General features: G+C 41.6%; 1 protein-coding gene across 1 annotated transcript; it reads left to right on the top strand.

Moving 5' to 3' along the window:
• The first annotated feature begins 1,673 nt into the window (after positions 1-1,673).
• ADHFE1 (alcohol dehydrogenase iron containing 1) lies at positions 1,674-20,636 on the top strand. Its single transcript, XM_083747891.1, has 14 exons — positions 1,674-1,843; positions 4,765-4,802; positions 7,510-7,553; positions 8,538-8,591; positions 9,184-9,338; positions 10,975-11,171; positions 12,623-12,700; positions 13,869-13,974; positions 14,357-14,509; positions 15,147-15,245; positions 17,085-17,163; positions 17,280-17,376; positions 18,746-18,903; positions 20,255-20,636. The coding sequence occupies exons 1-14, from the start codon at positions 1,689-1,691 to the stop codon at positions 20,336-20,338; spliced, it is 1,497 nt and encodes a 498-aa protein (XP_083604017.1). The 5' UTR covers positions 1,674-1,688; the 3' UTR covers positions 20,339-20,636.
• The last annotated feature ends 1,678 nt before the right edge of the window (positions 20,637-22,314 follow it).

Genomic DNA, 22,314 nt, shown 5'->3' with positions numbered 1-22,314 from the left:
CCCCCGGGGTCGGTCACGACTGGACCTAATGGTCAGGGGTCCCTTTACCTTTACCTTTATGTCATATCTCCTCAGTCACTTCTTTTTCAGGCTAGAAGTTCTTGATATAGTAGGAAGCAGAATTGTACTCAGATCATTTATTCATGCTAGATCAATACTGCTGACACTGATTGTCAATGGCATTCTGGGATTTCAGATGGGTCCTTCTCAGGCCTACCTGGAAATTCCAGGGTCTCAGCCAGAGGACCTTTTACCTGCAAAATATGGGCACTTACTGAGCTGTAGCTAATGCCCATTACATTCCAACAGTCTTTTATTTTTACTCAACTTATACACTGCCCTATACCCGGAGGTCTCAGGGTGGTTCTCAACAAGACTACAACACATAAAATCAAACCAAAAGCAGTAATCCAATAACGCCCGCCCCGCCCCCCGCAAAAAAGCCACATTCTAAAAGGGTGTTGGATGTAAATCAGATCAACCAAAGGCCTGCTTAAAAAGGAATGTTTTTGCCTGGTGCCTAAAGGTATATAATGAAGGCGCCAGGCGAACTTCCCTGGGGAGAGTATTCCATAGACAGGGAGCCACTGCAGAGAAGGCCCATTCTCATGTTGCCACCCTCCAGACCTCTCGAGGAGGCACATGAAGGGAGGGCCTCAGAAGATGATCTCAGGGACCAGGTAGGTTCATATGGAGAGGTGGTCCTTGAGGTATTGTGGTCCTGAGCCGTTTAAGGCTTTATAGGTCAAAACCAGCACTTTGAATTGGGTCCAGAAACTAATTGGTAGCCAGTGCAGTCGGACCAGGATCGGTGTAATATGCTCACACCATCTTGCTCCGGTGAGAAACTTGGCCGCTGAATTCTGCACTTGCTGAAGTTTCTGAACCATCTTCAGAGGCAGCCCTATGTATAATGCATTGCAGTAATCTAACCTTAAAGTTATCAGAGCATAGACAACAGTAGTTAGGCTATCCCTGTGCAGATAGGGGCGTAGCTGGACCACCAGCCGAAGCTGATGGAAGGCACTCTGGGCCACTGAGGCCACCTGAGTCTTGCACATAGAAGTGAACTGATGTGTGCAATCACTGCAGGCTGCTGTTCACGTTCTGGGTGAGTCGGGGGAAGAGTCCTTTTGACTGGCTCACAAGTCATCTGTAAGTTACTGGGCGTAGCTATTTATGCTCGTCCTGCACTGCAACTTTCGATTAATTCATATTATGGCTCTTGCCCTATTAAAAACCAGTTGCTGATCGTCAAGACGTTTCTTACATGCACCAGCTTTTCTTGAACTAGAACAATCACCAATGCCTTATTTACAATATAAAAAAAAAATTGTGGAAATGTTGTTTTTGAGACTGAATGTTCTATCTATTCACAGTGCTTCAAAATTTGGTTTCAGTTTGCAAGTAAAAACTTGGAAATGAACTTCAGATTTCCGTTTAGAAAAGACCAGCAACGCACTGGGAGGGTTCCGCCCCCTCTTGTTTCTGCGCCAAGCTAGAGATCCAAAAAGTTAAGGAATGAAGTTTTGAAAGGTGATCGGATCGAAAGTGTTAAATCGTGCCCAATAGGCTGGAGAGTATAGATTAACAAAGGAAAAAGAGTGCAATGATTGCAATATTTTATTAATCCTGAAGGCTTCGAAGTACGTCGCTGGCAGCTTAACACTGTTCGGGGAAAGGCTGCAATGAGCAAACACTTCGAGGGGAACGACCGTTCCTGCCTCTCCCCTTCCAAGGTTTGCACAACTTCCCATCATGCCTCGGGGTCCCAAGTAGTTCCAGCCATGGCAGGAGTACGCGATAGGGTGGGATATTTGCTGAAGCAATTGCAACGGGCGTCGTAAGTGTTTTGCGCCTTCCCCTGTTCCTCGCGTGACAGCGCCTAATAAAGCCATCTTGCTTTCCACAAAGTTGTAATCAGCTGGAGAAGCTCAGCCCCTTTGCAGCCTTACAAAAGCATAACGAGGGTTTGAGGAATCTGCAGGTTCTAAAGTCATGGAAACGGGTGAATTTTAAGAAACATGCCCCACCTTATATGTGGAAGTTGTCCACAAACATGGCCATTTCTGTTTTCCTTTTTGCTGAGTGAAAGGGACAGCAGAAAGATAGAGATTTTTTGGTTTTCCCCCAAACATCTGCTTGTTTCAAAAGAGTACTTAGAGATGACCAAATTGGACTTTGGTGTTTGCTGAAACTTTATAGCAGCTTTGGACAGAAAAACGAAACAAAACTACAGACCTAGTACGAGTTCATTATAAAAATATATTATTGTCATTTGGGCATACCATTGCTTCTGATGAGCTTTTCGTTGGAAGGAGATCCATAGGTTTATAATAGGAATTTTCTATTATACAACTTGAGCATATAAAATTCTGCATTATGTGGAGGAAATGGATAGAGTTTCTTCCTCTCTCAAAAATGCAAAAGTTTGGGCTGTCCCATGAAAATGACCAGTAGCAGATTCAGCACAGATAAAAGAAAGTACCTCCTTACAAAATTGATGAATGGATATTGCTGCCACTAACTGGAAATGCATACAAATTAAGACCCAAATAAAATGTTTCCTGAGAGATGTTATGAAAGACTCTAGGTAATCAAAAATATTTTTGAACCCATTCAATCACATTGAAATTTCAAAATATCTGTTTACAAAGTCCCCAAATAAATTTACCACTTATATAAGGACTCTTGTGCTCCCAAATCTGCATCCTCCTCCAAATTCCTTCCTTCTCACACACCAGTTCCCTCTTCCCTTTCCTGGCTTCTATCACCTAAAGGTAAAGGGACCCCTGACCATTAGGTCCAGTCGTGACCGACTCTGGGGTTGCGGCGCTCATCTCGCTTTATTGGCCGAAGGAGCCGGCGTACAGCTTCCAGGTCATGTGGCCAGCATGACTAAACCGCTTCTGGCGAACCAGAGCAGCGCACGGAAACGCCGTTTACCTTCCCGCTGGAGTGATACCTATTTATTTACTTGCACTTTGACGTGCTTTCGAACTGATAGGTTGGCACCATAGTTCGCCTCTAAGCCATGGTGTACTATGAAGTGGCTTTGAAAATCATGATTTGGAATCATTTCTGGTTAGTGCTAAAAATAGCTTTGCCTAACTTTGAGATCCAGCAGATAATACCTAGACAAAATAGAAAAGGCAAGAGGAAGTCTGTTCTGTTCCTAGTTTTCTGAAACATGATTTAGAGAATAGCCAGTGTGATGTTTGAATGGAGCAAGGCTGTTGCTGAAGATGAATAAAACTAAAGCAGAAAAGATCATAGCTTAGCGACAGAGCACAATGTTTTGTATGAAAATGGCCCCATGTTCAGTCTCTGGAATCTCCTGAGACTATGGAGAGCCTCTGCCAATCAGAGTAGGCAGTACTAGGCAAGATGCAGAAATAGGGTTGCCGGATATGAGACAACTTCCTTTGCTCCTATGAATAGGATACGCTTCCCTCCACTGAGTAAACTGGCATAGCATCAGGCTGCACTGCTTAATCCCTATCATATTTGCTAGAATGTAGCTTATGCTGAACTCGGGTGAACTCGTTTTTAAGTATGGTAAATATGTATAAGGTCAGGCCAAATCATAAGGACTATTTTACTTGGGCATAAATTCCACATGAACCCTAATGGTGGTTAGGACTGGGTCTAAAATAACAGTGAAACTTACTCTGGGTCTCGGACTAGGGTGCTCAGAAGGAATCCACAATAAATACAACAATTTATTGATTCTGTGTTAATTGGACGAGACAAGAAGTAAAATAGAAATGTTGTTCTGAGCAAAGAAGCATTTCCATTCATGAGCTTTAGAAACAAGAGGTGGAGAATCTTACTTTACAGTTGGTATTCCTAAATGGGCATGCTCTATTTATAGGTTTAAGTTGTCTTCAAATTATATTGGAGCTTTGTACAAACATTTGTAAACAGGTTTAACGGGTGAGCATTCCAGCAAGAAAAAGTATCACCACTTTGAGACACTAGATGGCAGGATACATTTGCAAGAGAAACAGTGCAATATTAACAAATTCATTATATTAATATATTAGTTACTTATATGATGCACACACTGTGCACTCATGCACACATGGGTTGCACATATCTGAGTTTTCTGTGCATGTTGATCCACCCATGGGCACTTTCAATTCAACTTTGATCTCTGTGTTTTCCATTTACACTGGTGGATTGTGCTTGATGGGGTGGGATGTATTCACACTGTGTCTTATCCCCTGCCCTCAGAACTTCCACACCCTCCTTGAGTTCCAGAAACCCGTGGGCATTTGTTTACCTGTGTAATTTGGGGGTTTAGATGCAAGTTTTCTGATATACCAGACTTGTACAAAGTAGTGATTTAAAAAATATATGACGTGCACCAGCATCCCACTAAGGAGTGCTTTGCTACTGGAGATAGGGGGTGTGATGCTAGATGGCATCATCCAGCAAAATGCCATGACACAGTTAAAAAGAAACCCCACGCAATGTGCTTCAATGCATCCACATTCAGGTAACATGTAATTTTATGTTGGACTTTTTTGTACTTATCACATTATTCACAGATAATGAAATTCAGAAACATTGGGATAAAATGTGTGAAAAGTGTATGTTCCCACTTGGATGAGGACAGATTAAACACACACACACACACACACACACACACACACAAGATGCATCCATCCACTTTGAACTGCCATGTGTAAACAGCCAATGAACTCCTTACTTTTCCAGTGCTTTGTTACCCAAATAATTTCCCCTCTTTCCTTTCATTAGGTGTATGTGCCCTGCCCATTCTCACACATATACTCAAGGTAAGGCTGTATTTATTTTGTGTCTTTATGTCAATTATTCCAGTTCCCATTAAACAGTCATTAGGACGCAAACTAGATCAACAATACCTCTCAAGAGAAAACTAGTTTAGTGGTAATTAGATACAAAATAGCCAGCCAAAAACCCCAAATATATGTGCATAGTAGTGATCCAGTCCACAGTATTTGCTAAGTGTCTTCCGGGTCGCCCCAGGTGTCATCATTGCGGGGAGTAACATTCGGCGCGCCGCCTGCCCGCGACTCCCAAGCCTACCCCAAGCCATTGGGTTAAGGGGGCGCTGCCCTGCTTTGCCAGCGGCATTCCCCCCCTCCCCATTTTTTGACAGGTTGGGGGGGCTTGGAAGTCATGGGTGGGCAGCGTGCCAAATGTCTGCCATGGGCAGCTTGCTCTGCTATTGGCTGCAGGGTGCGTGTGCCGCTCTGGGCACCTGAGTGGCTATCCCGCACCTGGGAGGGCACCCTTCGTGCCATGTCCCCCTCGGGAGTGCATCCACCCTGGGTTGTTAAAAGGGGTATGATACTGCTTTAAAAGTACAATGTAGATGGGACCTGAGTCTTAAATGAGCTAGAATTTAGTAGTCTCAGTGCACCCAATCCCATGGCAATGGTGAAGCGTAAGGAGGTGTGGCCCTGATAAGTGCACAAATGGGAGATCATTAGGAGCTGTTTGTGAATTGCTCTGAGTTTTCTATGGATGAACAGGACATACGCCATCTACTAACACTTGTTTGAGATTTGTGCTGTGGAATTAAGCAGAACTGAACATGATTTACAAAGTAAACATTGCAGGTTATGGAAGAATCCACATGTATATTGCTATTTTGTTGACATTAAGCATGCCACTTGGAATATTTTAATAGAAAAGCAGCTTTTTTAATTGCAAAATTATAAACATTCTTCGACAGCGGTGAGATTGTAAAGGCGTGACTTTACTGTGACTCCTCCTAAAGAAACATTCTATGCTTCATAAGTATATCTAGTCTAAGGGAAACAATATAGTTTTCCAAGCTCAATAAAGCCTTTAACGAAAGCTTTGCTCTGCCAAATAATAAAGCAGCAGGAGATCTATCATACCATCAAAACAAAATAGTGTAAGTGGCTTGGACATGTCTTCGGGATGTCAAATTAATTACGAAAACGACAACAGACTCAGACATTAGGGGAAATCAACCATGAACAGGGCTGGTGAAAGATGGTAGGAAAAGTAGCCAAGGGTAGCAGACGTAAGCATGAATAGGGAGCACAAAAAGGATTTTTAATATATTTATGGGTTTAATTATTTGGGTCACCACTCCAGTGCACCCCAAAGTATCTGTAGGCTCATTATCATTGCTTCACTCATTGGCCATGAATTCAAACACTAAATATTTAATTCAGCTACCAGACAGAAGGAGTGGTTTGTTCTTTGACTGGGGTAAGAAGGGCAAGATTTGACTTTTTGTATGTGGTAGGGATTCTCCATCTTTCTGTGTCTCTTTGCCTCTCCTTGTGCATCCCACTGTGGAAGAAGCTAGTGACCGTGTAGTTTTTTTTCTATGAAATTTGAAAGGATAGTTCTGAGAAGAAATTAAAAGATTAAAGTGGAAGTCTAGAACTTCTATGCAAGAGACATTGTAAGAATTCCCAGCAACAATGGCTGTGCTGCTCCCACAGAATGAGACTCACAAAGGTGAGATGATATTTTTTATTGGGCCAGCAGACCTCTGAAATCCTGGAAGGAAGTATCTAAACTAAGTATCCTTCATCAGACAGGTGTTACTAGCAAAAAAATAATAAAGCAAAGTGTGTAAGAGATATGATCTACTTTTTATAACAAGGACAAGTTGGAAGGTTTTGAGGAGAGACTGCATTAACTGGATTGCAGAGAATTTTGTCTTTCTGGAGACTTATTTTTCTTACAGATTTCCCCAGTGGTGAAGTAGTAATATCCTTTGCCCATATTTCCTCCCTTTGTTTGAGCTCAGTTTCTTTTTAACAACAACAACAACAACATTAAATTTTGTGAGACACAGACAGATGTTACTTGCAAGGTCAGGAATACAGTTTCCAAACTGCTAAGATCAAGCAAAAGGCATATTACTGGTATGATTTGATACCTGGCAACACCTCACTGTTATCTTCTTTTTAAAAATTCAGAGCTGCTAGAGGGATTCTAGTTGAAAATGTTTATGAAGGGCAGATTTATACATGGTAGCTGGCTGTATGTAATCACCTCAGAAACATGTGGGGCTGTGCCTGGCTCGTGGCCAAGCTGTGCTCATATGGAAGTGCCTTTTGTGTGAATTGTGGCCTCTGTGTGGGTGCTATACATGTGGCTGCCACTGTTTTCATGTCAGTAATGTCATGTTTTGAAGCGAGCAAGTACATCTTAATGGTGAACACTAAAAAAAAGAAAAATCGCAAAGATGACACATTAACACAGGCATCCCCAAACTCAGCCTTCCAGATGTTTTGGGACTACAACTCCCATCATCCCTAGCTAACAGGACCAGTGGTCAGGGATGATGGGAATTGTAGTCCCAAAACATCTGGAGGGCCGAGTTTGGGGATGCCTGCATTAACATCTTGGGGTTTACAATTAAAAAAAAAAAAATCCATTTAATAGGAGCTTTTTTAAAACATAAGCAAAGATGTGTCTTCCTGTGCTGTGCCTGGGCTTGCTAACTTTGATGTATAATTTCTTTTCCAGGTATTGAACATGCTGCTACGGGGAAAACAGACTATGCTTTTGAGGTAAACTTAGAATCATAGAATAGAATCATAGAATCATAGAGTTGGAAGAGACCACAAGGGCCATTGAGTCCAACCCCCTGCCAAGCAGGAAACACCATCAGAGCACTCCTGACATATGGTTGTCAAGCCTCTGCTTAAAGACCTCCAAAGAAGGAGACTCCACCACACGCCTTGGCAGCAAATTCCACTGTCAAACAGCTCTTACTGTCAGGAAGTTCTTCATAATGTTTAGGTGGAATCTTCTTTCTTGTAGTTTGGATCCATTGCTCCGTGTCCGCTTCTCTGGAGCAGCAGAAAACAACCTTTCTCCCTCCTCTATGTGACATCCTTTTATATATTTGAACATGACTATCATATCACCCCTTAACCTCCTCTTCTCCAGGCTAAACATGCCCAGCTCCCTTAGCCGTTCCTCATAAGGCATCGTTTCCAGGCCTTTGACCATTTTGGTTGCCCTCCTCTGGACACGTTCCAGTTTGTCAGTGTCCTTCTTGAACTGTGGTGCCCAGAACTGGACACAGTACCCCAGGTGAGGTCTGACCAGAGCAGAATACAGTGGCACTATTACTTCCCTTGAATTAAGTTAATTAAGTTTGACAACTATATTTGAAACAATACAGTGGTACCTTGGGTCTTGAACTTAATCCGTTCAGGGAGTCCATTCGACTCCCGAAACCATTCAGAAACCAAGGCGCGGCTTTCAATTGGCTGCAGGAGCTTCCTGCTCTCAAGCGGAGGCTGCATTGGACGCTCAGTTTCCAAAAAACATTCTCAAACCACAACATTTACTTCTGGGTTTGTGGTGTTTGGGAGCTGATTTGTTCGACAACTGAGCTGTTCGAGAACCAAGGTGCCACTGTACTGTGCTCATTTTAAATCCACTATTTCTTGAATATATAATACACATTGGTTATTTTAAAACATGAGTTTTGTAGGCTCCATACAACCTCTTTTCTGAAATGTATTATATCTTGGCTTTTACAGATGGCTGTTTCTAGTATCCGATATGGAGAAGGAGTCACTAAAGAACTAGGCATGGTAAGCCATTAATTACATATTATCACTAGGACTGTTATTGGATTTTTATTTAAAAAATAGCATTATAAATAATTGTGTGTTTTAGCTACATTAGAAAAAATATACCGTACTTCTGAATCCTAAAGTTTACTGCATCTACAAGGTGGAGCTTAAGACAGGGACCAACCTCTGCATTATTGCAACCAAGAAGTTAAGGATTGAGGGCAGATACATTACTGCAAATGTTAATGGCTATATGTTGTCTCTCTAATGAACCATCTTCATGTGGAGATTAAATTAATTGCCATCATTTAAATACTGAACAGACTCATCCAGTGAATGGGAAGCTGTCTTGAGCACCATTTGGTGGAAAGGTAGGGGTATAAATTTAACAAATAAATGACAGCAATCCACCCAAGGAATCAAATTTACAGAAATAAATCAAGTTTACTGTCTATTGCAATCTCATGTCAGATAACAAGTGGGATATGTAGAATTTTGTGTTGGAAGGTTTCTTTTCCTTTGGGATTGGGGTTTGTTTGTTTGTTTGTTTGTTTGTTTGTTTGTTTCCTTTTCCTTTTCTTTGGTTTTAACTACTTTTTCCTCACTGTAGGACCTGCAGAATTTGGGGGTTAAAAAAGTCTGTGTGATGACTGATAAGAACCTTTGTCGTCTCCCTCCCATGCAAGCAGTCTTGGATTCTCTGACAAAAAATGGTATAAATTTCCAAATATACGACAATGTAAGGGTGGAGCCAACAGACCAGAGGTACTACTTTTCTCCTATATTTGTGCAACCTGCCCTTTTCTACTTTGCATCTAAGTTTCTGCAAAAAAGAGGCCTTCAGATCAGGACTTAGCAGCAACAGGGCTTCTACAGCTGTGCAACCAAGATGTTAAAACGCAGAGGACGGATGTTTACATTGTTCCATGACCTTAAATAAATTTACCTATTTTTGATTTCACAAGTAATCTTACAACACTGAATAGAAATCTATGGTTCTCCCCTCTCCAATACCAGTACAATGATAATTTAAGATCTGCGCTGGTTTTCTGTAGCTTCCTTAGCGCAATTCCCATACGAAGCCCTAGTCACACAAGTCCAGCATATTTAAGAGACCTTCTCATTTTCATTTCTTTATGTTCCACCAGAATTTCTTAAGATTGAACAGGAATCCTGACTATACTACGCATGCAAAAATTTGTGCTCTGTTGCTATAATACAATTGTGTAAAAAGTCCTGCCTTGTGCACTGAATGATGAGTGTTGCCGTTTACAGCAATGCTATACAATGCCTACCCAGATGCAAGTCCCACTGAGTTCAATGGGGCTTACTCCCTAGTAAGTGGGCATAGGCTCCCATCTGATGGGAGGGCGTTCCACAGGGTGGGCACCACCACCAAGAAGGCCCTCTGCTTGGTTCCCTGTAACCTCACTTCTCACAGTGAGGGAACCACCAGAAGGCCCTTGGGACTGAACGATGGGGATGGAGACGCTCCTTCAGGTATACTCTACGTGGGGCTACCTTTGAAGGTGACCCGGAAACTGCAATTAATCCAGAATGCAGCAGCTAGACTGGTGACTGGGAGTGGCCGCCGGGACCACATAACACCAGTCCTGAGAGATCTGCATTGGCTCCCAGTACGTTTCCAAGCACAATTCAAAGCGTTGGTGCTGACCTTTAAAGCCCTAAATGGCCTCGGTCCTGTATACCTGAAGGAGCGTCTCCACCCCCATTGTTCAGCCCGGACACTGAGATCCAGCACCGAGGGCATTCTGGCGGTTCCCTCATTGCAAGAAGTGAGGTTACAGACAGAGGGCCTTCTCGGTAGTGGTGCCCACCCTGTGGAACACCCTCCCTTCAGATGTGAAGGAAATAAGCAGCTATCCTATCTTTAAAAGACATCTGAAGGCAGCCCTGTTCAGGGAAGTTTTTAATATTTAATGCTGTACTGTTTTTCACATTTGATTGGGAGCCGCCCAGAGTGGCTGGGGAAACTCAGCTAGATGGCGGGGTATAAATAAATTATTATTATTATTATTATTATTATTATTATTATTATTATTATACTGGAGGATAATATATAACTTTTCACATTGATTTCATTAGGACCTAAATATATCATAGCCAGGATCCAACCCACCAACTACTACACATGTGGAAATATTGCTTTTCCCCTACCTCAGCTTTCCTGAACACTCGGTTCCCAATGCCCTCTATATTAGAGGCTATTAAAACTGCTGTTCAGGAGAAGAAAAATGGTTTTCATGCTTGCACACTAATGCATGTGCAATGGATGGTTTGTGTATGCTGGGATCTTTTGTGGTTTTAACTACGTTGTGACCCTCTGTGAGTTGTTGGGTAGAGCAGGGTAAAATGAACCACATGTTCTTTTCTTTTCAAGTTTCATGGATGCCATCGAGTTTGCTAAAAAGGGGGAGTTTGATTCCTATGTTGCCTTAGGAGGAGGTTCAGTCATAGACACTTGCAAAACTGCTGATCTCTATGCATCCAGTCCAGAATCGGACTTCTTAGATTATGTCAATGCTCCCATTGGAAAAGGCAAGCCTGTCAAAGTTGCTCTCAAGCCACTGATTGCAGGTAAGGAAAGTTGACATGATTGGGTGTGATTGTGAGATGATTGAGCTTGTCTGATGGTTTTGGTTCTTCGGTTCTCATTGCAAAGCAGATTTAGCCCTGCTGATTGAGAGACTGTCTGTTGGAACTTAAAATAAGATGCTCTGAGCCCTTTGGAGAAAGAACAGGATACTAGTGTGGTAAATCAATCAGCTAGATTAAATAAATTCACATGGGATAATAGCACTGCCCTCTTGGCAGTGCTGCTGCTCTCTGTGGTGTGAAGAGTGGTATTATTATTTATTAAATGTGTATGCCCCACTTCTTCCGAATATCATAACATAAAAATACAAAATGAGAACACAAAAAATAATAATACAAAAAACAAACCAATAACCCTCCTCCCACAAACTCATTTAAAAGGCCATAGAATGTTTAATCAGCCAAAGGCCTGGTTATAGGGAAACATTTTCACCAGGTACCTAATGTTGATGCTAGACAAGCCTCCCTGTGGAGAGCATTCCACGGATGGCCAGCCAGGCAGAACAAGTCCCGTTCTCATGCTGCCACCCTCTGGACCTCTTGTGGAAGGGGTACAAGAAGAAGGGCCTCAGATGATGATTTCAGGATCAAGATCAGTACATATGGGGAAGGCAGTCCTTGAGCTATTATCAGTCCTGAGCCATTTAAAGCTTTATAGGTTAAAACCAGCACTTTGAATTGAGCCTGGAAACTAACTGGCAGCCAGTGCAGTTGGGCCAGGATCCGTGCAATATATTTAAACTGTCTTGTCCCAGTGAGCATCCTGGCTACCAAATTCTGCACCAGCTGAAGTTTCCGAATCGTCTTCAGAGGCATATAACATGTTGCAGTAATCTAACCTAGAGGTCACCAGAGCATTGAAGACAGAAGTTAGGTTATCCCTGTCTAGATAAGGGCACAGCTGGGCCACCAGCCAAAACTGATGGAAGGCTGATGGAAAGATACCAAGTCTGATGGTATCAAAAGCTGCTGAGAGATCAAGGAGAATGAATAGGGACACATTTCCCCTGTCTTTTTCCTGACAGAGGCCTTCATAAAGGGCAGCAGGGTGGGCGGTAAACCAGCAGAATGCCTAATCTGTCCCAATTGCCCAGTGCCAGCAATGGTAGCATATGAGAGCCTTCTCTGTGGTGGCCCCAGATTGCGGAATGACCTTCCCACCACCACACTCAGTTTATTACCACAGTGGTACTGCTCTTTCCAGCAGTTTCCCACCACCCTTCCTCAGAATGGTACATGATGAACTAGCAGCAGGGCTGGGGGTAGGGGAAATGACTTACATCACCCAGAATATTAAGGGAAGAGCATTTTAAGAATCTCTATTTTTTTATCTCCTCCATGAAAATCTCCCCATTTTGCTAAGTTTCTAAGTTGATTTACGAAGTTGTGCATGTGTGTATACACTAATAAATTTAATTTGCTCTTTTCCAAAGTTCCTACCACTGCTGGGACTGGAAGTGAAACCACCGGGGTTGCTATTTTTGATTATAAAGAACTAAAAGTAAAAACTGGTAAGAATTGTATGTGTTTGCATCTGTTACCATGGTTCTTTTCTTCAATGTCATGGCTTGGTACTGCACCAGAGTTTACAGTATCCAAGAAGACTTCCCCCAGCTGAGTAGTATTTTCTAATGTATTATAACATACATGATGTGGAAAGCTGCAGCTAAAGTCATACCAGGGCCAAGAGTTGACAATACATTTGTAGAAAACGTTGTGTGATGTGACCCTGCTAAGCAGCCTTGTTTCTCCCAACTCACCAAGTAGTGGTGGGAAGGAAAGAAGCAAGGCTACCTTTTGCAAGCAAAAGCAACAAAGCAGAGAAGTCATGCCCTACCATCGCTTGCAGACAGCAGCCATGTGCCTCCTACCCCCTTCAGTGGTGGGGAGGGAAGATAAAACTACTTTGCTCCAGAAAGCAGCAGACATGAAGCTATGAAAACATCCCAAGTTGGAACCCTATGCTAGGAATTTTGACAGGTGGACAAGACGACTCACCTGTCAATCATGTGGTGTCATAATGACATTGTGTGATTGACAGGTGGGCAGGCCCCACAGGTCAGTCAGTTGTTTGCACCTCCCCTTTCAGTCAAAGGATCTTTAAGGTAGCTGACAATAATTCCATTACAGTAATGCCAAAATCAAACCCACACACTGGCTGATGGTAAGAGACCAGAGTATGCTTGCTTCCCTTCAGCTCAGTAGTCCCAGGACTATTGGCAGCTGGAACAGAGCATTCTTTCTGGCAGGGAAAGGGGAAGCAAGTTCCCCAAAGCTGCTCCTTACACTACTGAATGCATAGGACTGGGTTGGTCTCTTGCTGTAATGTTCTTCTGGAACAGCTACCTTCCAGTGACCCAGCTCTCTTGGTTAATGGCAGGGTAAAAGTGTGCTTATCTCCATAGCTACATAGATACATAGATTTTTACAGGGCAAAGGCCCTTGTTTTCAAAGATTCTTGCTGAGATTCATTTTTTTAACAGTTCTTAATAAGAATTCAGCTAATCTGTTATTAGAAGTATGTACATCTGTATTTCGTTCTCCCCTTTCCCCCTGTTCCTGTGGCAGGTCTAACATTTTGTATGGTCAGTGTTTTTAAATAAATGTTAGTATTGTTTCAAAATAGTTTGAGAAAGTCCTTTTTTCAATATATCCATTTAATGTAATTTTCATGTTTAGGCATTGCTTCTAGAGCTATTAAGCCTTTCTTGGGCCTAATTGACCCTTTGCATACTCTCCATATGCCCAAGCATGTGACAGCTAATGGTGGATTTGACGTGCTCTGGTAAGTATGTATTATAAGTAGTTTAGATATATATTTTTTAATAAATTTTTATGTTTCTTGGGTGTGGGTATATGCTGATGACCTTTTTTAAATTAAGCATCTAAGAGGAAGAAAAAAAGTCTGACTTAATGTTTCAGTTGTCAGCTGAATTCCTTGGGGTTTGCTTTGCTCTGATTTCCTGGTCCTTTTTGCCCTCTGGACTTTGCCAGGCTACAAAACTTAAACTGGGGATTTGGGATATATAAGAATCAAATCAGAATAATCAGGAACAGTCACTCACTTCTAGTTTTTCAATGGTAGTGATTTCCAAATGCTAATGGGACAAGCCACATCAGTTCAGATTGTTCTGTTTCCTCCTCCACTTCTCCCACCAACCTGCCAGCCATGCACTTGAATCCTATACTGCTCTTCCCTACAATCAGCGCAGTCCTTGTCCTTCAAACCCAATGAACCGCCCAGCATATCAAGGAAGCAACCCTATCAGTGATATCTGGGCCATCCATGCATTACGGATTGTTGCTAAATATTTAAAAAGGTAAGAGTTTTATTTTATTAAGGTGCGTATAATTTTCTTTACTGAGCCCTGCAATGGATGATTTGGAGGTAGAGAATTGGGGTGCGTCTAATAACAGGGTTTTGCTTCCCAGGGCAAACTTTAGAAAGAGCATGTCAGGATCAGTCAAGCAACTCAGACAAAATTGCATAACTGAGGTCCCAGTTATAAAAAGAGAGAGAGAGGACGTAAACAACTTCATGGCACAAAGCGACTTAATTTGAGACAAATGCAATGGGAATCATGGGCTAGAAGTCATAGCACTCTCTTCTGACACCTGCTGTGATCATTACTAATAGATACTTAATGAGTTCCACTGACTTCGAAAAAGGGGTTTCCTCCCACAACACTTGATTTTGAGCATTATCTTTCATGTGAAAAGCTGCTTTTTACAAGGTCAGATCATTTGTCCCATCACCTGATTGTTTAGAAGTAGATGTTAGGAATTGATCCTGGAACATTCTGCATTGCAGACATGTTTTCTGCCACTGAACAAGAGTCCTTTCCCCAACCAAGTAGGGTTTGTGGCTATGAAACCAACGCCACAATAAACAAGTTGACCTCGTAGCCTCCTACAGTGCAATTTGCCTTTTGAATAACAGACTTGCATTCCGCACAGAGCCATCAGGGATCCAGAAGATAAAGAAGCAAGGGCCAACATGCACCTGGCAAGTGCTTCTGCCGGCATTGGCTTTGGAAATGCTGGGGTACATCTTTGGTGAGTTGAGAACAATTTTTATTGCCCTCACATAACTGTTGTCTTTTTTGTTCCATTAAATGCAATAAAATGTGAATGCATTGTCCATGGGGAGGGCATGATCCGTGCTAGTTACAGTGTTCTGTCCAATGTGGCCTTTTCATTATCAAGCAAAAGCGCTTAAAAGTGGGTTTAGCAGTTTAAAATATGCTTAAATGTATAATGCTCTATCTATTTCATTCATTCATTCATTCATTAAATGTAAATCCCATCCTTCCAAAGGAAGCCAAGGCAACTCTATATACCACCCTATACCCGAGGGTCTCAGGGCAGTTCACAGAATAAAGTCAAGATATAAAACCACAAAATACATAATAAAAATAAAAACAACAGCCCAATAGCACCCCAAAAAAAGCCACATTTAAAACAGCATAATTAACAAGAGAATAAAATATTATCATAAGCATGACATGGATGTTTGGCAGGCACAAAAAGAATCCAATATTTAGGATTTGTTATCAGGCATAGCAATGTCCCTCCGGCATAGCTGTCAACGTTTTCCTTTTTTTAAGGGAAATTCCCTTATTCCGAATAGGATTCCTCGCAAGAAAAGGGAAAAGTTGACAGCTATGCCTTCTGGCCTCCCCAGGAGTTTCGCCCCAGTAGAGCTGGGCGAGTCTGGGCCCCGTCAACTAGGCCAGGTGGAAAAGGCCTTTCAGGGAACAGCCTTCACAATTCACAGCCAGGCAATGTGAAAAAGGAGGTACCTTTTTTCACATGTGGTGGTCTTGAAATAAAGTTAAAGCTTACTGGGAAAGGATTATAATGAATTGTTTGAGATAACATTCATATATTTTAAAAAACCCAGAAGCTTTTCTCTTGGGAATTATAGGATTAGAACTACCCAAACAGTATAGAAATTTATTTATGTAGGCAACTACAGCTGCAAGAATGTTATTTCCCCAAAAGGGGAAGGATGAAGAGGCCCCGACGAAAGAAGATTGGATACAGAAACTGATGGAGTATGCAGAAATGGTGAAACTTGCCGGAATAAGAAATCAAGATTCTAAACTTTTTAGAAAGGAATGGAAGTGGTTTAAAACTGTAAACAGATCAAGACATTGGCCAGGATCATTGTAAAAACCTGCAATTTTAAAAATATATATGAGAATAGGCAATTAAAAGAAGAAGTTAAGGCAATTTGGAGTATGCAGGAAAGGACAAAGACAAATGTAAGGAACCGCAGAAAGAAGGGGAAGAGAGCTGAAATTGAAAATGTTAAAACTTGATTAAATAATTGTTGCATTGCATATAAATGAAAATTATAAATAAATGAAAATTATAAATGAAAATTATAAATAAAAATGTGATAAAAGAAAAGAAAAAGAAGCGCTGATCTGTCTTCCCCATACATAACCTGTATCCACTACCTGCAGAGGTTACCATTTGGATGAGCAGCTACTTCAATGTGAAAAAGGGTATAACCCTATTTGTCTCCAGAATGAGAGATGTAGGGCTATTTGCTTGTGCATTCAGGTGCAAATGGTAATCAACCTCTTCCTAAATTAGCTTCCATGCATACTTGCATACGACACTTTTGGACACCCAAGTAATTCTGGATCAGGGACTTTCCCCCTTGCGTTGTGGTTACGAAAGGGTCATTGCCAAGGTGCCTCTTAACCCCTTGACCCAACTGAGACACCAGCAATGTCAGAGACCATTCATAAACCTCTTAGCAACTCTCTGCACCTCCTCCAATCAATTATATTAAAAATACTGTTGAGTATTTTCTAGTTGCTTGTAGAGTTTATTTATGTTCCTACCTTTTCATACTAAAACGAAGGCTTTCTTTCCCTCTAGCCATGGCATGTCTTACCCTATTTCTGGCTTGGTGAAGAATTACAAAGCAAAGGATTACAATGTGGACCACCCTTTAGTGGTAACTACTTAATGCACTTAATTTGCCTGAAAATGATACTGCTGTTACTTTCAGCACTGAACTTGGAACAATATAGGTTGCCTGGTTAATGCAAGCTGTGCTTTTCTTTCCTGCAGCCGCATGGTCTTTCCGTTGTCCTCACGTCCCCAGCAGTGTTTACTTTCACAGCCCCTATGTGTCCAGAGCGTCACTTGGAGGCTGCACAGATAATGGGTATGATTCTGTTGATAAAATGTGAGAGTACATGCTTTCAAGGTTGATAGGCAAGATGTCATTCAGCCCTGCCAGGATCTGCACCTTTTTTATGTCTAATGCAACTGACATGCAATATTATTTTGTTTGCGGGTTCTCAAACTGGTATAAGGAGCTTTTGTAGGGTTCTTTTAAGAACCAATGTCATCCCCTCCCCTCCCCAATGTAGTGGTATTTCTGCCAGTGGATGGGCACAAGCTGCTCCTAGGTCTGGATCAGAAGCTGGGGTGAGGTTAAAGTGGGTTTGGGTGCAGAAGAGCACCAAATCCATCTTAAATGTACAAGCTGAATTTGCCGGTATACAACTGAATCTCACCCACAAAACAGCAACAGTTGGGAACTGGACTCAGCTAATGTGTCAGATTTACTGACAAGCAAAACAAGTCAGGATTTGTATATTTTTTAAAAAGGAATTTGTTGATTTGTCCCTTAAAAAAGAAGAAACAAGCACCGACTCAGGGTGCTTCCAGACAAGGGAATAATACTATAGTGGGGTCACTGCCATTTTTTTTTAAATCATGGGGTAAATTTGAATAAAATGGAGGTGTGGGGATATGGGCAGTTTTATTCTAATTAAGTTGTGTGGACACCGAAATATTTACTTGCATGAGGAGCACCTGTTTCGCAATAAACACCTGTCTGGAAACACCCTCTGACTCATAAAGGTTAGCCTGGACAGTTTTGATATCGCATACATCAATGTGTGATTCCTGTATTCCGCTGATTTCATTACAGTGACCTTCCTGTCCTATAGCTGTTTTGTGTTCATCAGAAGAATTGGTGACCGCAAGGGGCCCACAATCCTAACTTCAGTCTGCATGTGCATTTGGCTTTCCTCTCCAAAGATAAATCAGCTACATGCAGCAGGGTAGAAAAGTGATTCCTCTTTCCAGTGCAGCTTGTCTGGGCAGTCATAGGATCCCACTGCTACAGTGAGAGTTGTTGTAAAAGCATCTGCCTTAAGCAATACTTAGTGAACACACGATAAAAATGCTAAGAGTGGCTCCACCTCTCATGGGTCACTCAGAGTCTTTGTGTGTTTTCCACAAATCTATTGCCACCTATCAGACTGATGGTAGTAGAAGCATAATGGGCAGAACAATTGGTTCTCATGCTAGTTAACTTGTTTTTTGTTGCTGCTGTTCTCTTCCAGTTTAGATCTAAATCATATTTTTAGACTCCTTTAATTAAGAAAGTTTCATTCAGTTTATTTCATTTCATTTTTAGAGAAATGACTGCTTTGTGTGCGCGCGCGCATTTAGTACATCCAGCTACTGATAAAACTGAGGGGTCTCTCTTTATTTCCTCAAAGTTCCTCTTTTTATTTTAGGGGCTGACATCAGCACTGCCAAAACCAAAGATGCGGGTCTTGTTCTGGCAGACACTCTCCGGAAATTCTTATTTGATCTGAACGTTGATGATGGCTTAACTGCTCTTGGTTATTCTAATGCCGATATCCCTTCCTTAGTCAAAGGGACCCTTCCTCAGGTAAGACAGGTGGTAAAGACCATTTCTCCTAAAATAAAACACTTACCTTTTAAAAAAAATTATTTTTAAGATGCAAATATAACAGATGGAATATCCTTATTAATGTCAGTAAGTGATGCTTATATCAGTCCTATCCTAAGCATACAGTATACATTTGTATAGGTATCAAAACTGATACTTATAAGCCACACATTCAAACATACTGACAAATGTAGAAAGGGCAGTGAAATGTTCAGACCACTGGTGGATGTTGATCCTTCCATCCTTGCAATATAAGTCACTCTGCAACCATAAGGGCTCAGAGGATTAAAATAAAACATTTACTGTAAACATTTTCCTTTCTCGGCTTTGTTTCTCTGGCAGCAAACAAGTAACAACTGGATAAAATCCGTAATCCATTTTTTCTTTATGCTATGCAGAGCATTCGTAGTACAGTGGTACCTCTGGTTACATACTAAATTCGTTCCGGAGGTCCGTTCTTAACCTGAATCTGTACTTAACCTGAAGCACCACTTTAGCTAATGGGGCCTCCTGCCACCGCAGCGCGATTTCTGTTCTCATCCTGAAGCAAAGTTCTTAACCCGAGGTACTATTTCTGGGTTAGCAGAGTCTGTAACCTGAAGCATATGTAACCCGAGGTACCACTGTAGGAGGCAGAGACTTTATATTGACTTTTCTTCACACATTATTTTGTACATTCTCTTAAGAAGGAACCACTAATGATAAACAGGTTTATCCTCAGAAACCAGCTGTGCCACTGCAACCATAGCTGAGTTTTTGGTCTCTGATTAGCTTGGAGATGTGAAGACTTCCTCCCAAATTCATTGTGCATAAGATTTCATATAGAGAATTGCATCAAACGAGGAGTGGAGAACTTCAGTACTGTGAACCAAATCAGACCTTCCAGGACTCTCCCTTGGCAATTTCCCCTTCATACGCATATGAAGCCATACCCATTAACAGCCCTGTTCCATTCTTTCTTTGGGTGCTTTTGCCTGGCTGGAATTTGTCTTTGGACTGTGATAATAATGCCTATAACTTACCTGGATGAGAGATGGAAGAGTGTCAGAAACTTCTGACTTACTTGTGGCTTGAATGCAGTCTACTATATAAAGGTTAGTCTGTTGTTCCTCACACTTTTGCCACTGGCCTTGACCACCACTGTTCTCCATGAAGGAGACTGAAAAAGGATCTCCACCCTATCTTTTAAATTGTAGCAAGGCATATGCTCCAACCAGTTACTAAGTTGTTAAAGAACTTTCAGCCTTAGTCATCAGTGTGTACTCAACTGTTGATGATTGCCAAAACCTTTCCATAATTCAATTTATTTTTTTGTTTTTGTTTTTTTAAGGAAAGAGTGACTAAATTATCTCCCCGTCCTCAGACTGAAGAAGAATTATCTGCCCTTTTTGAAGCTTCCATGAAACTGTATTAGATGTTCTTTCTTAAAAAGAATGCTTTCTTCAATTGCATCTAACTCGCATGATGCAATTCAACTCATGACTGTTATATGAATGAGTGTAACTCCATATTCTAAATTGAAGAAATCATGCCCATTTCTATATATATTTGCAATCTGAAATATTTCTGCTTCCTTTATTGGTCACTGGAACTAATCACTGATGGTTCTCCCTTGCCTTCCTAAGAACTGTACAGTAATTCACTTCCTAGCATGTCACATGAAGTGGTTCAGATATCACAGATACAAAAATAAAACTTTACAAGTTCAGAAAGTGCCACTTCACATTCAGAACTCCCTTTCATACAAAGGATGCTTTGTGTTTTTTATGACTGCCTTGAACTCTTGGCTCAATGAGACTGCTACCCACCCATTCTGTGTAAGGACTCTTTTATGGCCAAATACCGGATGTGGGTCTGTAAGTCAATTTATTGCTTGTAAAAGAGGTTGGGAGGACGTGAAATGCTTTCTGCTTACCCCAGATTGGTGTATCACTCAGCTAATAGGCATGCAAACTTCAATGTCAATATATGTCCACACTCTTTCGGAGAGCTTTTGCAGCTCAGACTTTTCCATGGGCTCTTAGGTCAAATGAGAGGAGAGAAGGAAAAAGAAAGCATAATTGAATTGTTGGCGATTAATAAACACACACAACTGCCACCACTACACTTCTTTTGCCTCAGAAAAACCCAGTTTTAGGCAGCAGCTCAAGAGGTGTTAGGGCATATACACACTACAAGATTGAAGGGCTTTGTCACAGACTCTAAGAAATGTAATGAGGGGATCTCTAACTGTTTACGTTGAACATCGTCAAGAAACAAATGCCCAAAGCTCTTAAAGCCACGATAGCTGTAGCAATTTGATGCTGGTTTAAATTTGGGGTAATAGATCTTTTCTTATTCAGTGTCGTAAGGCAGGATCACATGTGAAAGTACATATGTACAGTATGCACTATCCCTAACAAGTCATGAAACACTGAGGGCCAGCAGCAAACCTGATTGCCATTGGCTAAATGTTCGCAGGAAGTTGCAAGAGCCAATTCTAGCTCTCTAATAAGAGTACCTTTACAGATCTGTGCACATAATTTTGCTAATGTATCTGTCCCAACTACTCAATACATTTTCAAAGGAACCTCTTAAAAATGTACTCTGTGTGGAGCAGATTTCCAGCCAGACTTACCCTGAGAAGGGGCTTGTTTTGCTTAAAAGTCTTATCCACATGGAGCAGTGAGGGCCCTCTGTTAGTCACCTCAGTGACCTTTGAGCTGAATGTTGTGCTTTTAATGAGATACACAAACTTGAATGTTGGTCCCAGAGGCCTTAAGTTCACTACTTGGCATTCAGATGCTGATTTACAGCTGCAACTAAAATGGGTAACACATCTTAAAGATTGATTGATTGTCAGGGTCGCCAGTGTGCGGCTGCCCCCTCTCTATTGTTGTGTCACTTGCTTCTCGGCCCTCGAAGGGCACCAGCCATTGTCTGACATAGTTGGTGTTGCTGTGGACACAGCTTAGAATCTGACTCCTGCACTGCGTATATATCTTCATTTTTCAGAGAAAGAACTGCTACAATACAAATTTGAGATTGAAAATCATGGCTGCTGCTGCTGTCTCTCTCTCTCTCTCTCTCTCTCTCTCTCTCTCTTTCTCTCTCTCTCTCTTTTCTCTAGGCACAAAAGCAGGGGAAATAAGGGAGATTTTCAGTCATTTAATTAAAAAGAAACACAAAACATTTTCATCTCTAGATTACAAAATTAGATTCTTGGTGCTGGCTCTGGAGTACTTTAATAGTACAGACTAAGACCTGGGAGACCTGGGTTCAAATCCCCACTCGGCCATGAAGCTCACTGGGTGACTTTGGTCCACTCACTGCCTTCCAGTCCTAGCCTACCTTTCAAGGTTGTTGTGGGGATTAATTTAGGAGGGGGAGAACCATGCACACCGTCTTGAG

This window comes from Podarcis gaigeae, assembly GCF_964106915.1.
Source record: "Podarcis gaigeae genome assembly, chromosome: 7".
In the NCBI taxonomy this organism is placed as follows: Eukaryota; Metazoa; Chordata; class Lepidosauria; order Squamata; family Lacertidae; genus Podarcis; species Podarcis gaigeae.
This window is presented reverse-complemented; position numbering and strand designations above follow the sequence as displayed.